The sequence below is a fragment of the Mastigoproctus giganteus genome, chromosome 1 (assembly GCF_048544385.1).
Source record: "Mastigoproctus giganteus isolate SK-2022 chromosome 1, ASM4854438v1, whole genome shotgun sequence".
Classification (NCBI taxonomy): Eukaryota; Metazoa; Arthropoda; class Arachnida; order Uropygi; family Thelyphonidae; genus Mastigoproctus; species Mastigoproctus giganteus.
The window spans coordinates 229,822,342-229,839,845 of record NC_143575.1 but is presented as its reverse complement, the minus strand read 5'-3'; the positions used below and the strand labels follow the sequence as shown (position 1 = coordinate 229,839,845).

At 36.4% G+C, this 17,504-nt stretch overlaps 1 protein-coding gene across 1 annotated transcript in view; it reads left to right on the top strand.

Moving 5' to 3' along the window:
- Positions 1-17,504, top strand: part of LOC150091578 (DNA mismatch repair protein Msh3-like) — a 274,897-nt gene that overhangs the window by 109,200 nt on the left and 148,193 nt on the right. Inside the window, exons 12-13 of the mRNA XM_090369011.1 lie at positions 3,725-3,789; positions 11,323-11,439. Coding sequence (XP_090225137.1) covers positions 3,725-3,789; positions 11,323-11,439 — 182 coding nt within the window. The remainder of the gene's footprint in view (positions 1-3,724; positions 3,790-11,322; positions 11,440-17,504) is intronic.

Genomic DNA, 17,504 nt, shown 5'->3' with positions numbered 1-17,504 from the left:
TGTTTTCTAAAATTAAGCCCTTTACAATTGAGCCCTTTTCAATTTTCAACCTGTCAAGTTTGCAATTGTCATGCGCTTTTCGCCGTTGCTTCATTTAGGCCTGTAGCACGTGCAATATCACATGGTCTTTCATTTCGCTCAAAGCGTTTCACAATTTCATATTTTTTCTCTATCAACAGAGGCGGACTGGCCATAAGCCTTACCGGGGAAACCCCCGGTGGGCCAGTGTGATTTTGGCCATAAACCATAGTATGAGGCCACTATAAATTTTCCCGGGTAAGAATTTTTGATCCAGTCCGCCTCTGTTTATCGATAATTGCTTTTCTTTTTCTTTCTGAATCTGCAGTGTCTTCACCAGGACGCTTCCTTTTCACACCTTTTAATTAAGTATTTTACTCATTTTTAGGGAATAAAGCACAATTACAAAACGAGGAGGCACGCTTGATACGCATAAACAAAGCTGCGCACATGTAGCAACTGAATAAACAACACCATAAAGGCAGAGATACACTTAAAACCTCACATTTCTAGGGGTTACTACCATAAAATAATAAAAATCCAGTTGCGTTTCTGGTAGTGAAATCTGTTATAAACTGGTAGTAAACTCGATCTAATTGCATTTGCAATTATACCGATAGCTGGAATTGTGTTGGTTTTTACGTTATTATGGTGAAATGAGTTTCCCCTTCACTGATATAAAAAACATAAAAGCAGCAAAGTTGAATTTTGTTCATCTTTCGCTCTCATTCTCCGCCAACGCACCGTATATCGATAACATATGAAAAACGACCTTGAAGATAGTGGGCGGCAGCGTTGCCAAACGAAAAAATCAAGAACCGCGTAACTCCGAGTTCGCGTAAGTCGGGGTAGCATAAGTCGGGGTATTACTGTATTTGGAAGAGGGCCAAAGTTCAACCCAAAATCGAAGCATTTTTCATGATTAAATTTATCAATTAAATTCATGATTTTAATTGGAATTTTAAGTTTAATTTTTATACGTTAGTAGTTACATAATTATATACGTATGTAATGCAGAATATTTTATATGTACAAATATTTGAATATTAAATATTTTGACCGACATTTGTGCATCTTTTCACTACCATTTATTATTGATTAGGAAATATCCAATGGCCCAACCGCAACTCACAAATACATATGTTACCTTATGGGAATGCGGTGCTCGCTTAGCGCAGATTCACTTAGCGCTCTGTTTTTACGGAACGAATTATCAGCGTTAAGCAGGGGTCACCTGTAAATATATGTATATATGTTTTTTTAATTTTCTGTATTATCTCCATAGTGTCTGCCAAATATGAATTATAATCACTCTGTGTTTTGCAGTTATTATTTTATTATATTATTATTAGGCTTTTATTTAATAATAAAATTATTATTTTACCCAAATCGACTCCATAAAATGTTTCATAACCATCCATTGTCAACTTCTGTTTGCTCAATAAGTTGCACCATTATGTGATGTGAGAAGTTTACCGAGCATTCTAATGTTATGCAGATAATAGCGTTTTGCTCATGTCCTTTTAAAGTATGGAATTTGGCTAGCTAAGTAATACCATGCATTGCTGCTGATTCCTTGTACATCCTTTTTTGTTACTACAATTGTATTTTTGGAATAGATTTCTGTTCACACTCATATCCTTTTTACTTGGATTTCACTTTTCATTGATGCCATTTATAGATCAGACCTCTTTATAACTCTTTCATTCAGTGAAAATATTTTAATGCTGCTAATAGGCAGCTGTTCTGGTAAAACATTTTATCACTACTGTGAAATCTTTTAATTACACAGCCATTGTATAATTCATAGTGTCTCTAACAGATGTTTACAAAAGCCATGAACACTTACTCTTTAGCCATATTCCAGTAGTACTGTGTACATGTTTTCTGTTAAACATTTTGTTTAAATCCAGACACCATCATTAAAAATTCATGGCCCATTGTTAACTGAGTGCTATTGCATGACTTCATAACTGTGTTGTTAACACTCCTTTTTGTTGCTGTCCTTGAAAGCATATCTGGAAAGCGAATTTGTATATAAATTGTGGACAGTTAATTATATCTAATATATCTGATATTCAGTACAGCTAACTATATCTAATAATCAGATTATTTGATTTTCTGGACAGACTCTTTTATATTTAGTGACTCATTTTCAAGGGCAGTTAACTCCACATGCACCTCTTTTTTTGTGTTTTATATTATCTAGGCCAGCTCCTGAACACATCATAGTGCACCTCACTGTGGTGCACTGTGATATTACATAACACTAAAATGGCCAGAAACCAGAGGTACCAGCAAAAAATAAACAAACAAAAAAAACTAATAAAAAATTAGACTACCCTGACAGATGCAGTGTATATATTGCATCTGGTAAATGAGTTCCCTTCCCAAATGTTTCAGCCATCACAGTAGTCAACATCTATTGTTAGAAATTTGTTGCTGTAGGAGGCAGGTTCAGAGGACTAGATTTCAGAAACAGAGTAATTGTAAGATAAATCTTATTGTATTATCTGATCAGTTTAATAATGTGGCTGCAAATGCTGTGTCAAGGCAGATAGCTGTCCAGAATGCATCATAGGTCTTATTCTTGGCCTTTAGGTAGTATTCTTTGAAATTTAGGTTTTTATTCTAGGTTTATGAACTTTATGAATGAGCTCAAGAATAAATTGATAATGCTAGGAAAGGTCAGTGGAACAAGGAGAAGAGGTTGGCAAAGAACTTGTTGGCTTGACACAATCAAGAGCAACACTTGCATGAAGGACTTGGAAGAAGCTGTTGAAGACTGGACAGCATGGAGGCAGCTTGCCCATAAAGTCTCTGAAAGTCGGCTGTGACTGAATGGATGAAAACAACAACAGCAACAAGTTTCATTCCATTGAACCCTAGGTTACCCTTAGGTCCATATGGAATGAAACTTTCCAGATGCTTTCACCATCAGTATTAATCTGGACGTTGTCTTTGAATTTCCTCTTCATGATTGTCATGCAGGCTGACTTGGTATTTAGTTGAAGTCCAGCTATCTGTTGATAGTTTATTAGCTGTTGAAAATATATACAGGTTTCTTTATTGATTGATTTACTCTGTTTAGGGTTTAGCATAAGAGCTGAAATTTGGGTTCATTGCTAAGGATAGTTTTAGGATAACTGAGAAAGGGTGGCTGACATTATCCCACCCTCAGGTGCACTCCTCCTTGCATAGAATATTTGCATGGTTTTTGGAATCTTTGTCTAAATTGTGGACAGTATGTTTAATTATATATGATATTCAGTACAGCTAACTATATCTAATAATCAAATTATTTGATTTTATGTTTTTAAGAATTTTTTTCAAGATGTATAGCAGTTTGGAATTGAGATGTTATCAGAAGTTGATTTAATATCAAAAATAATGTCTAATTGAGCTCTACAGTTCAGGGCGTATTAGATCAAATATTTAGGAAAGGATATTTTACCAAACAGTTTTGTATTTGCTAATAATTGTAACAAGAATACTAATAATTGCTATTAGTACTCTTGAATACCTGTATGTTGGTTAGAATTTTACTGTGTGTTTCTAATCTGTGTAAAATTATGATCTTTACTTCCATAATAACTTATCCTTCAATAATTTTTAGGTCCACTGCTAACATCCATATAATTTGAGCTTAACTGACTGTTTATAGGTAGACCTTTTTATTTAAATGCCATTTATAAAATCATTTCAGTATTTGATTGAAGTTCGCAATGATTCTTTGTCTCTTGTACCTAATGATTGGCTGAAGATAAATGGGTAAGTTAGTTTTTTAAGTGTTTTTAGTATTAATATTATTATTGGCCATATGGAGCAAGAAAGCCAGACTTTTGCTGCACTGGCTAGAAAACTACCTATGTGATTCTCTTATCTTGTAAGTACTGGTTGAGCTGTAAACCAAATCACTGGAATAAGTTGTCACTCATGGTGGCAACTTATTCCAGTGATTAGCAACTTATTGGCTAAATGAAAACTTAGTATTGGCAACAGAGTGCAAGGAAGCCTGACTTTCTGCTATGCCATCATCAGAGAGAGAGAGAAAAAAAAAACTGTTTCACCCTTTATATAGATACTGCTCCAGCTGACTTTTGAATTTCCTCAAGCTGTTAATCTCAGTAATTTTTGCAGGTTACTCACTTCAGTAATTAATAACTTGCTGGCAATGTCTACCTTTTCTCGTGTAATTTGAATTTATGGCCTCTAGTTCTAGTATCATTAATAACCATTAAAATTTCACCTTCATTCATTTTACTTGTCCCCTTCTCAGAACCTTATAGACCTGAATCATATCTTTCTAAGGTACCTATTTACAAAATTCTTGTAGCCCGCTTATTTGTGCATTTGCCATGTTTCAACCTTTTCAGGAAACTCATATCTTTTTTTAGTTGTGGTCTCCATATTTGGACACAATATGCAAAATGCAGTCTTACAGTTGGATTATACAGTAGGATTGTGACCTTCCCATCTCTGCAATCAAATGCCTTTATGAATATTTGTCATTCACCTAAGTTAACTTCAGCCATGGATGCTGAAGACTGCTGAAATTTGATTGTCATTAATGAAACTCTGGAATAATGCTAATTTTGATCTTGATGTAGACCATGGTTGCACAACCTAGAATATATATATATACTAATTCATTTATGAAAACTTTGTTTGTGTAAACTTGTGAATTGTGCTTGCTGTAAACTCTGTTGTTATATATAAACTATATTATACCTAATATGAACTGTAAAACATTACTATACATGAGTTGGCAGAAGCCTCAGTTGTGTATGTAGCAGAGAGTAAACTAAGTTTATTAGAAAATGCATCAATCTCATATTGTGAACCAAGGTGCCAGGAGTTACCTCGGTATGGATGCCAGGGTCACCATCCATACCATCCATACCTTGGTGTGATGTGTTTATCAGATAAATAGCAACATACATCTACTTAAGAAGCAGAAACAGTACTGAGACAACTTGTGGTGAGTTATTCTAAATGATTGTTGGAAGTTTTCTTTTTTACTGTTTATTCATTTTGATTTTTTATTAATGAAAGCATGTCATACTGAAGATAACTAACTAGGTGGTAGATGACTCTCATCAACCGGTGCAATACCACCACTTTGCTTATTGAAGACTTGAAGTGGTGGAACCCATGTTTAGTCTCCAGAGCTAAGTTCCGGTCAACCATTCCCCATCTCTTCCATCACGCAGTATGACTGATGACCTTTGAGGTTATGATGAACATCATGGCGAGAGCCAATCTTCCTTACATTTTGAGGGTACAGCTCTAAAATGGTGTTCGCAGGCCGGCCGCTAGTTAGTACACTGGACCGAACCTATTGGTAACTCTTTAGGAGGCTTCCAGAACAGCTAGTGTATAATCTTGCTACCTCTACTCTGCCAGATAGTGATTGGAGGGAGTCCAATTAGTGTGTATGTGGGGACCATTGTCGAGGCCACGTTATTTCAAGTATCTGAGTATATTCTTACCATGTGTATGCCATATCCAAAAATTTCATTAGTTCATACAGCATGCCCCCCCCCCCAACTTTTTCTTACTACTGAATACACCATGAATTGTCAAACTAATAGAGTAAGCTTATCTGCGAAAAGATCTAAACCTCCCAAACACTTCCTAGTTCATTTCACAAATATACATGGTCTCAATTCTAATCTCAGCGATGTCCATTTCCACTTGCAATCTGCCAAACCCCGTGTACTTTTTCTGACAGAATCTCAGTTATCGGTTGAGTCAAGTACTGCTCATCTCAGTTGTACAAATTATTCACTGTATGATTCCTTTCTCCCCAAAGGTGGTACTTGTGCATATGTCCATTCCAATATTCCCTGTCAGAGACTTGGTAATTTAGAATCTCCTCTTTTCCATCTTCTCTGGCTTAAAATCTCTCTATTTCATTCTGTCAAATTCATGTATTGTCTCTACCGTTCTTCCAATTCCACTAATCACTTGGAGCTCTTTGACTTCCTCTCTTTGCAACTTGACTTTCACCAGTCCAACTTTCCTAACATGAGGTAATTTTCCTTGGTGATTTTAATGTTCACAACTCCAGCTGGCTTCCGTTTTCTAGTCACACTGACCCAGCTGGTTGAGATGCTGAGGCTTTTGCAATTACTTGACCTTGCACAGATTGTTCATTTACCTACAAGAATACCAGACAATCCTAACCATACAGCCAACATGCTTGATCTTTTTCTCACAAGTACACGGTCGAAGTGAGTGGTCCTTTAGGCACCTCAGATCACAACTTGGCGATTCTCTTCTGCAATGGAGCCTTTATCTCATGGCTATTCCCAACCTCGTATTGTTTGGCATTACAAGAATGCAAAATGGGATGACCTGCGAGATTTCTTTTCTTCTTTTCCTTGGTCGGACTACTGTTTAAAAACTTCTGATGTCAATGTTTGCTCAGATCTTGTCAGTGAAATTATTCTTGTAGGAATGGAATCCTTTATTCCACACTCCACTTTAAAATCTCATCCTTTATCTAAACCTTGGTTTTACAATAAATGTGCTAAGGCTGTTAAAGAGAAGAACGTTGCATCTCGTAATTGATTTGTTTCCAATTCTTCAGTTTCATTTTCTGCCTACACCAAAGCTCATAATAAATGTAAAGCAGTTTATTAATCAGTCCAAACTAGATTTTGAATAGGCTAAGAGTAGAAAACTTGCTTTTTGCCCTAATGGTGGCCGAGCATCCCATTCTGGTCTCTTGCCAAAGCTATTGCCGCAGCTTTTGCCCATTTCTGCTTCCACCTCTGTCAAAACCAGATGGTTCTGTTGTCACTTCAGCCAAGGATAAAACTGACCTGCTAGCATCCCATTTTCCTTCCAACTCATGTATTAATGATCTTGGTAAAACACCTTCCACCATTCCCAACACACTCCATTCAATGCCTCCTGTGGTCTTCCGTCAGAAGGATTTTGATGAATCTTGATGGTAAGAAAGCTCCAGGTCTCAATGGTATGTCTCCACTTGTTCTCAAAACCTGTGCTCCTGAACTTACTCCTGTTCTTTGCCACATTTTTTCACTTTCTTATTCCAAAGGTGTTTTTCCTTCTGCTTGGAAATTTGCTCATATCCAGCCAGTTCCTAAAAAGGATGACAAATCCCTCCCATCCAATTATCGTCCCATTTCAATTACTTCTACTCTTTCTAAAGTAATGAAGAAATCTGTTAACTGCCATCTCTTAAACTACCTACCTAGAAAACTTTTTTCTGATCAACGATCGCCAGTATGGATTCCGTCAGTGTCGATCCACTGGTGATATTCTGAGTTATGTTACCTGTTTATGGACAAATTCAATGGAAAAGTTTGGAGAAACACAAGCAGTTGCTCTTGACATCTCTAAGGCTTTCGATCATGTTTGGCATATAGGTCTTGTAAACAAGCTTCCATCTTATGGTTTGCCAACTGTTTTTTGTAATTGGTTATCCAGTTTTCTCTCTGATCGCTCACTGAGGGTGATCGTAGATAGCTTTTTGTCTTCTAACTTCTCCACTAATGCTGGTGTACCCCAAGATTCAGTTCTTTCACCCACTTTTTTCCTCTTGTATATTAATGACCTTCTTCCATTGACTGGAAATCCTATCCATAGTTTTGCCATTGAGAGCATGTTGCATTCCACTTTTCATTTTGAGAGACCTTGCCCTGCTCAATCTGCTTCAACTTCTCGAATATCCGCTACCAATTCTTTTTTGCTAAGACAACTTAGTTAATTTCAATCCTTTTAAAACTCAGTCTTGTCTTATATCTCGCAAAAAGGATTCTTCTACTCCTGTGCTTACCTTTGGTGACATTCCAATTTCTAGGCAATTTGATATATCTCTTTTGTGGATTATCCTGACTTCTACTCTCTCTCTCTTGGCACAAGCACATTACAAATATTGCTTCCTCTGCATCTAAAAAACTTTCGGCGTTACTTTTCTTCCAAACAGCTGCTCACTCTGTATAAATCGCAAATCTGCCCTGCCATGGAATATTGTTCCCACATCTTTGGCGGTGCCCCCAAAACCTCTCTCAGGCTTCTAGATTTTATTTGGAAGATGGCAGTTAGGTTAATTAATGACTCATCTCTAACAGTGTCTCTTCGCTCGCTGTCTCATAGACGTACTGTTTCTGCTGCATGCCTTTAATTCCATGGGCACCGTTCTTCTGAATTGGCTTCTATAATTCCCGCTCTCTCTTTCAAAACAGTCCGAACAGGTGCCACCGCCACCAGCCAACATCCATTTACTGTCCATCCCCCTCCCCCATACTTCCCCTTTAACCCATGCACGGCACTAAGTACTATAGGTTTTGATACCTTTCGAGTTTGGGGTTTTCATAAAAAAAAAAAAAAACTTCAAACTCACAGAACCAACTTTTCATTTTCCTTGTTTATTCATTCAACTGCTGTTTTCTGGAACAACCTTCCTTTATATGCATTTCCTGAAAATTACAGTGTGCAGAAGTTCAAGTCTAATGTCAACAAATATCTTCTTTCGTCTTCTCAACCTCCAACCCAAGCATAGTTCTAAGTACTATAGGTTCTAATATCTCTAGTGTTTGTGGTTTTCATAAAAAAAAACCAAAAAAAAAAAAAAAAACCAAACAGTAGGTAATTTTGCGTGGCATAATATTAATGCAAGACTTGATGACTAGACTTATTTTTTATACTCTCTGAATTCTTTTGAAACAATAACTTTAATTCAAGCAAATAAAAGCTTGCCACTTAAAATGGTTTTGCTTGTTGTTGTTCAGGCATTTATACAGTCAAACAAACTTTGTGTTATTAATCTGAATCTGCTTTTCTCTTTTTGATTTCATTTTTATATGCACTTTCTCACATGCTTTCCAATAATTCTCTCTATGATATGGTACAGGTATTTCATTTATTGATTTGAATAAATATGACAGTAATTTTTAAGACAATAATAAATATGAAGAAGTGCAGATCATATATCTATTTTGTGACAAAATATTTTCTGAATATATATTTGTGTAAATACATGCCCGTGTTCGGGCAATCTAACTAAATGTGAATATGCTATGCTTTCAGTGTTAAAAGTTGAGGCTTTATTTTTACTTGCCGACTTCATTTCTTTATAATTAGTAAAGAGTTGGAAAAACTGAGTAGTTATCAATAGGTAAAAATGTAATTACATGCAATTACTTTAGAATATGGAACTGACATGTCCACTGAAGAAAATGTCAACATATTTATATATATCATTAGTTTGGTGCTGCTTTCTGTTATTGTGAATTAATGAATATTACACTGGTCAACAAGGTTTTGCTAACATGGACAAAAGTAAGTATTTTTTGTTAATTTCTATGTGCTGAGTAAGAATATGACAGTAAAAAGTTTCTTTGCCCACTGGAGAATTACCTGGAGATTGGCATTTAAGGAGTTGATTGAGCAAAGTGAACTTAATGATTTGGTTACGGATTTAAATCTTTCAAAGCAACAGCCTGACTGTTAGGATCTTGATTGCAACAGTGGAATTTGCTGGCAAAAACCACAAGGATTTCTGTCTTTAGAACTGAAATGAAAAGTTTGCGGGTTATTATCAAATGGAAGGTTCTCTTTGTGTCTGCAAAGATGTAAATGGGTTGATGGATGAACTAGGGTTTGAACATAATCCCGAAGAATGGAGATTATTCATCAATTCTTCTAAAACCAATTTAAAAGCAGTTTTGCTATGCTGGTCTCAGTGGCTATGAAAGAAACCTATGATGGCATGTCATTGCTATTAAATGCCTTAAGCTATAAGAAATATTGTTGGAAAATCTGTGGTGATTTAAAAGTAATTGCTTTGTTGCTTGGACTACAGGGTGGTTTTACTAAGTTTTGTTGTTCCTTGTGTTTATGGGATAGTTGAGCAGTAGAACAGCATTATATTTTGAAAGAATATAATCACAGAAGAATATGTTTCTGGGAAACTCAACATCAAATGCACCTTTAGTGAAACTTGATGTGGTGCTTCTCCTGCCTTTGCACATTAAGTTGGGTCTCGTGAAAAATTTTGAAAAGCTCTGGGCAAAAATAGTGGTTTCAAGTACTTAAAAAGCCAGTTTCCAAAAATTAGTGATGCAAAGTTGAAGGAGGGTATATTCGTAGGCCCACAAATTAGACTTCTTTTAAAGGATAAAATCTTTGAAACTAAACTTAATGCCACTGAATTAGCTGCATGGAAATCCTTCAGAGCTGTTTTTAGCAGGTTTTTAGGGAATAAAAAAAAGTAGAGAACTATAAAGAGCTGATAGAAGAATTGTTGCATAACTATCAAAAGTTAGGATGCTGAATGTCGCTGAAAATACATTTCCTACATTTAAACTTGGACTTCTTTCTGGACAACTTGGGATCTGTCAGTGAAGAGCAGGAGGAATGATTCCACCAAGATATCCACACAATGGAGCAGAGGTGTCAAGGACGATGGGATCCAGCAGTGATGGTTGACTATTGCTCGTTTCCGATAAGGGAGGACCATTCTGCTCATAAGAGGAAAAAATAACTACTAAGGACTAAGTAGTGCAATTTCCTATTTTTGCTTCCACTTTTGTGAGTTAATTGCTTACTTAAATCCAAATAGGTGTTTATAAAGTTTAAATATGTTATTTTTTATCCATTTGGAATGTTTACTAGTTGTCATTTCTATTTCAAGCAATTAATTTACAAGAAAAGTAGTCAAGTACATTTAGATAAGTAAAAATTCACAATTTTTGGAAAAAAAAAAAGGGGCATGAAGCCATAACATGAAAATGTGACGTGCTACAAACTTTCTACTGTCATTTGATTTCGTTCATGTTATAAAAAAAAAGTTTAAAATTGTTTGGTAGTGTTATTTAAATTAATGAAATAATGAACGCAATGCATGCACTTTAAGATTATAGATGTAATCTTAAAATGTGTCAAAGGATTTTCCATAATTAAAGAAAGCTAGGTATGTGTTTTACCTAAATAGATTTAACCAAAAGCTGTTGAATATAACCAAAACATATTTAAATATAAAAAAATAAATGATTCAGGATATATAGTAAAAAAAAAAAAAAAAAAAAAGAAGAATGCTAGATTTCTGTTTATTCAGTTTTCAATGGCATTTGGAATAGCAAAGACAAAATTAAACTTTCATAAAAATACATTTGTTGGGAGTTCAATGATTATGTGTAGATGGATGCAAATGCTGAAGGCAGTGTGCTTGCTAATTTGTAACTGTGCATACAATAGTGAAAGTAAAATCTTTTTAAGTTGAACATTAACTCAAGGTGGAATTTACAAGTTTGTTTCTGTGACTTCCAGAACCAAGCAAGTCTCTCGGTTTCGTTCACCAGAAGTTGAAAAATTATTTTCAGAATTACAACAGCACCGAGAAAAACTTAGAAAAGATTGTAATGAAGCATGGTCGTCGTTTCTTAAGTAAGTAAAAACCAATATTTAAGTGGGGCCTATATTTAATGAGTTAGCATTTTTTGCCATAAATTTACTGTTAAGTTTTTAGTATTTATTTATTTATTTATTTTTTGTGATGACCATGAACTTAGCATTAGCAAGGGCACATGATGTAAGAAAGCAAGCTTATATAGCATCAGCCAAAAAAAAGCAAAAAAAATCCCTTATTTCACCCATCCCCCTCGCTTCAAATGTTTGTCAAGTTCTGCCTTGAATCTGTTTAAGCTATCAACTTCTACAATGACAGATGGAAGTTTGTTCCAGCAATCCACCACCCACTGGCTAAAGGCAAACTTCCGCACATCTATCCTACAACTATCTATCCTCAATTTGAATTTATGCCCTCTCAGGTGATTATTCTGAGCAAGAAGAATCCCATCAGCATTGAGCATGCTCAAACCATTCAAGGCTTTATACACCTCAATCAGATCACCTCGCAGGTGCCTAGTCTCCAGACACTGTAATTTGCAAAACTTAAGCCTTTCTTCATAAGAGCAACCCTTTGTTCCGTTCACTAATCTTGTTGCCCTTCTCTGTACTCATTCCAACAGCTCTACATCCTTCTTAAAATGAGGCCTCCAGACCTGTATACAGTACTCAAGGTGTGGCCTGACCATTGCCTTATACAAGGGGATAATCACCTCTTTATCCCTGCTAGAAATATTCCTGTATATCATTGACAAGACACCATGAGCTACTCTTGCAGATCATCTGCACTGCTCAGAAAACTTCATATCTGCCTGCACAATTACCCCCAGGTCCTTTTCATTCTCTACCACTGTCAGTGTGGTACCACCGAGTTGATATGTTACTCTGGGATTACTGCTTCCCATATGTAGTACTTTACATTTCTCAATGTTAAACTTCATTTGCCACCTCTCAGCCCATCTGCTCATCATTTCCAGATCCTGTTGCAGAAGCATAGTGTCATTAGTGTCATTAACAACCCTGCAAACCTTCGTATCGTCTGCAAACTTGGACATTTAGCCTGATATACCATCATGAATATCATTTATAAATACAGAAAACAACAATGAACCCAACACTGAACCCTGAGGGACTCCACTAATAAAATTAGTCCACGAAGAGCAGTGTCCATTGATTACCACACTGTCTTCTCCCACTCAACCATCCCTTTATCCCTAGCAGCAATTTGCCTCTAATGCCACACTGCTCTACTTTGTGCAGCAGTCTTCCTTGTGCAACAGTATCAAAGGCCTTTCTAAGATCCAAATAAAAAGTAAAAGTAAAGTGCAGCCATTATCAACCCACTGCAGGATGGAAGCCTCCTCAACAATTCATGCTGAGGGAAATGGACCATAATCTGTCACTGTGGTCCAATGCAGGTTGGCAGATCGACCGTATTCAGCAGTCAGGGGCTTGAACCCCAGTCTACTCAAAGAGCATGTGCTACCGCACTCCCGCTCCTGCCCACTTGGCTATGGATCCCGGGCATATATGATATCAAAGTTATTCTTTGCATCCAGTTCTTTTGTGACTATATCATAGTATCCAATCATATTTGTCAGACAAGACTTCCCCTTAACAAACCATTGCTGTGTCCGAGCTATAACTGAAGTCTTTTCTAGATGATCCTGCAATGCTTCTTTAACCAGTGCCTCCATTAAGTTCCCAGGAACAGAAGTTAAACTAACAGGTCTGTAATTACCTGTGTTTCGCTTTGATTCTCCTTTGTGGATTGGGGTCACATTTGCACATCTCCAGTTCATGAGTACCTCCCCTGAGTCCAGGGAAGTTCTCATAATTATGGCTAAGGGTTTGCTTACTTCCTTTGCCGTCTCCTTTAATATAACTGGATTGATTCCATCCACCCCAGGTACCTTTCTTATGTTTATCTTACCACCAAATACGGAGGATGCGGAAAGGTCAGGGAATGACCACCGCATATCCCGGAGCAATATGGCCTTAAGTTGCTAATGCTCCTAAAAACTAAATAACAAATAACAACAAATATGTTTATCTTCAGCAATTTCTCCACCACTTTACTCTCAGTTATTACAAGATTATCTAGCTTACTGCCAGAGTTGAATACACCTCTGGCATTCCCCTCCCTGAATAACTCCTCATGTGTGAATGTAGATGCAAAATATTCATTTAGTTTGTTAGCTACCTTAGTAGAATCATCAACAGTTGAACCATGGATATCAAGTGGACCAATCTAATTCATCCCCTTCCTTCTAGAGTTTACATAAGTAAAGAACTATTGGCTGTTTTTCTTTGCATCCTTTGCCAAAGATTTCTCGTAATCTGCCTTCGCCTGCCTAACCTCCTTTGTAACTTGGTTACAGACCAGCTTATATCTATCATAGGCTTCTGTGTCACATGTTAATTTATATGTTTCCCATGCATTTTTCTTCTCTGTCACATGTCTAATTAGTTCGTCTGACCTCCATTTAGGCCTAAATTTTGAACAATATTTCTTAGTTGGTATGAAAAGCCTAGTAGCTTCCAAGATTAATTCTTTGAATGCTTCCCATTTTGAATTTGCTGTTGGTAACATTATCAGTTGGTCCCACCGTATAGAATTTAAATACTGTCTCAGACCACCGTAGTCACCTTTTACGAAAGCAAAAACCCTTCTCTTTACCCTTGATGGTAGTTACCTCTTTGAGTAAATCTCACTTCGACACACTGTGATCACTGCCACCTAGTGGTTCCTTTATCTGCAGATTCTTGATGCATGAAGAATCACTACTGATAATCAGTTCAAGAGTATTACTCCCTCTAGTTGCCTCCCGAAAATGCTGCTGTAGAAAACAATCATCCAATAAATCCACAAAAGCCTTGCTAGTGTGTGAGTGACCAACCCACAAATTCCAGTCAATCTCTCGGAAATTAGAATCCCCCATTATAAGACACTCTGATTTACTGGCCCACTCTATTTCTCTGCACAATTGCTCATTATACTCATCAGATTCATTTGGCCTATAACGCACACCTACTCTCATTTTTCCTTTCCCAGTGCTTATGTCACACCAAACAGACTCAACATTGCATTGTCGACCAACATCAATTGGATGCACTTCCTTAGATTTTATGTGTTTCTTAACTAACAGCATAACCCCTCCTCCTCCTCCCTTTCTATCCTGTCTATCCTTTCTGTACACATTGTTCTCCCCAAATTCCAGTTCTGCACTGCTTTTGTCTGTGTGCAATATCTGCCTTTGATGTCTTGACTAGCACTTCAAGCTCATCGAATTTATTAACTATACTCCTAGCATTGGTGTGCACCTGTTTCTTCTCTTAGTTACCCTAATGCAGCCCTTGTATTTACTTGTTCCACTATGACTCCCAGCAGTCCTGGAAATCCCTATTGCCTTGCTTTCCAGGCTGCTGCTCAATTGCATTTCAATAGAAGTAGTGCGAGAATCACTTTTACCTCTGCCAGTGTCTACTGTTAATCTATTAGTCCATGTATCCCCCCCCTCCCCCAAGCTAGCAGTTTTCCGACCCACCTAACTCTGCCTCAATAGCATCAGCAAATATTCTTGCACCCCTTCTATTTAAGTGTATCCCATCCCTGTAGAAGCAGTCTCTCCTGTTAACAAGCACAGACTAAGCTGAGAAAAATTCTACCCCTTGAAAGGTATTGGAACCCATTGGTATCATGTGTGGATGTTCAGAAGACTGAAGTGAAGGAACTTGTTGGATTTCTGTTGATTGTAATTTCAGGAAATACATGTGAAAATATCTGTCAAAAAGGTATGTAAACAGAAACTGCTCTAGCTTTTCTCCTTTTCCTCCTTTATATTAATGGCCTACCTCTGTTGACTTTAAGCCCTGTCCTATAGTTCTGTTTATAATAGTACGCTATATTCTACTTTAAAATTTGATAAGCCATGTGCTGCACAAAGAGCTACAACTTACTGAATATCCACCACCCATTCATTCCTTATATGCTGATCTCCAGTGGAGAGGAGAAAAGTCTGTCTTCCAACTTCCCAACTATTGCAGAAATTCCCCAAGGCTTTTTTTCCCTTTCACCCTTGGGGAATTTCTGCATTAGTTGAGAAATTAAAAGACAGAGAGTCATTTACTCTATCAACTCTGAGGAGTAGGGGGGAGAGAGAGAGAGAGAGAGAGAGAGAGAGAGAGAGAGAGAGAGAGAGAGAGAGAGAGCGCGCGCGCGCGCGCTATCCAGTTGTAATAATCAGATGGAAAGACCATAAGGTGGAAGCTTGCTTAGAAGACCATATGCCAAATATGATTGGAAGCCTTAGAAATGTCAAGGGAAACTCCTTGAGTTTTTCCAAACTTTTCTACAGAATTTGTCCAAAGATGAGTAACACAAGTCAAGATATTATATTTGAATTCATCCTGATGACCATTAATTAGATGGAAGGTTTCAAGACATTGTACAAGTTGGCATTTGATCAATTTCTGAATTATTTTGCCAAGAGTTGAGGTAAGTGTTGAGGGAAAAAAAATTTGATTGGAGACATTTATCTTTTTTAGGAATTGGTTTCATGTGAATGAATTTTTAATTTTTAAAATGAAATGAAAGTGTAAATAAAAGGTGATACTAAGCAGGAATAAACTCTTAAGTACATATTTTAAGAGTAGATAGAGAAAGGTCTTCACGATTTGGAGACTTCTTGGTATTAGAATTTTTTATTTTCTGTCAGAAAATCAAGCATGTTTCATATTGGAGAAAGAGATTTATTCAGATTATTGATGCAAGCATTAGAGAGAAAAGTACCATGCTAATGTCATTATCTTTAGATGAAGATGCAGTAGAATCATCTGGAAATAACAGTGAAAGTAGTGCACTTTGATCTTAGCCAAAAGGCCGAGAAGCAGTGCTGATGGACAGAATTTGTTGTAGCAACTTTGGCAAGAGACCAGAAGGCTCGACTACCATTTCATAAGAGTAAAGTTTCTTACTCTTAGCTTTTTCAAAATCAAGTTTGGGTTTATTTATATAACTTATTTGCAAATGTTTTGAGCCCTATTGCAGGTAGAAAATGGAGCCATAGATTTGAATACAAGCCAGTTGCAATATGCTATAGTTTTATTTAGAACACGTGTAGCACATTTATTGAAAAAATATGGTTTAAATCAGAGGTATTCAAAGTATAGGTGTATAGAGGTACTCAAAGTATATCTTGTCCTCAACACGATTTTACCTGCCAACAAAAAAAAAAATTTAAAAATGATCACTAGTAAAAATAGACATCCTAATGACAAAAAAATGGGACTGTAGCTTCGCATGACATAATTTAGCTACGGGGCTGTTCAGATATAAGTATGTACCTCAATGTTTAGATATGCATGTGTCACATCTGCAAGTGCTTTGAGATTATTTCTAGATGTTTAAATAGTAAAAGTTCTTTTTATTTTATTGACATTCATAATTAAATATAAATTTTAAAAAATATTTTCTTACTAAGCTTAAATGCTGAAGTTTAAGTTATTTTTTAAGGACACCATGCATTTTTATTTGCTCCTGCATAGCAAAACAGTATGATATTAAGCCAGCCTGCAGTCTCAGAAAACTTCCAGTGCAGCCCTTCATCAGCATAAAAGATTTGAGCAGCACTGGTTTAGATAAAGAACAAGAGTTCAGAGTGGAATGGGGAATAATGGATTTCATCCATGTGAGAATAATTTTGCTAACACAATCTGAGCAAATTTTAGGATAAGAAGATTTAAACTTGTGATATGGTGGCATGTTGTTATATGATAGTTGTGATGAACTTGGTGTGTTTTCTTGATGTGATGTTAAATCATGTAAATGTAATAGCATTTTTTCCCTCCAAAGTAATTGTTTATTTTAAAATAACAATTTTGCATTGTTTTTATTGTTAGCTAAAGGATATTGTTAAAATTTAGAACTAACTAGTCAGACTACTGCATTACATATTATTTCACAAATGTAGGTCATCTTTATTTTATTTTTATTGTTATTTTTTTCAGTGTGGTAAAAGAGATAGGCAGGATTTTAACCAAAACATAGTTATTGAACATAATAGTAGTTTGTATTTTTCTGTAATGCATGCAGCTTAAGTTAA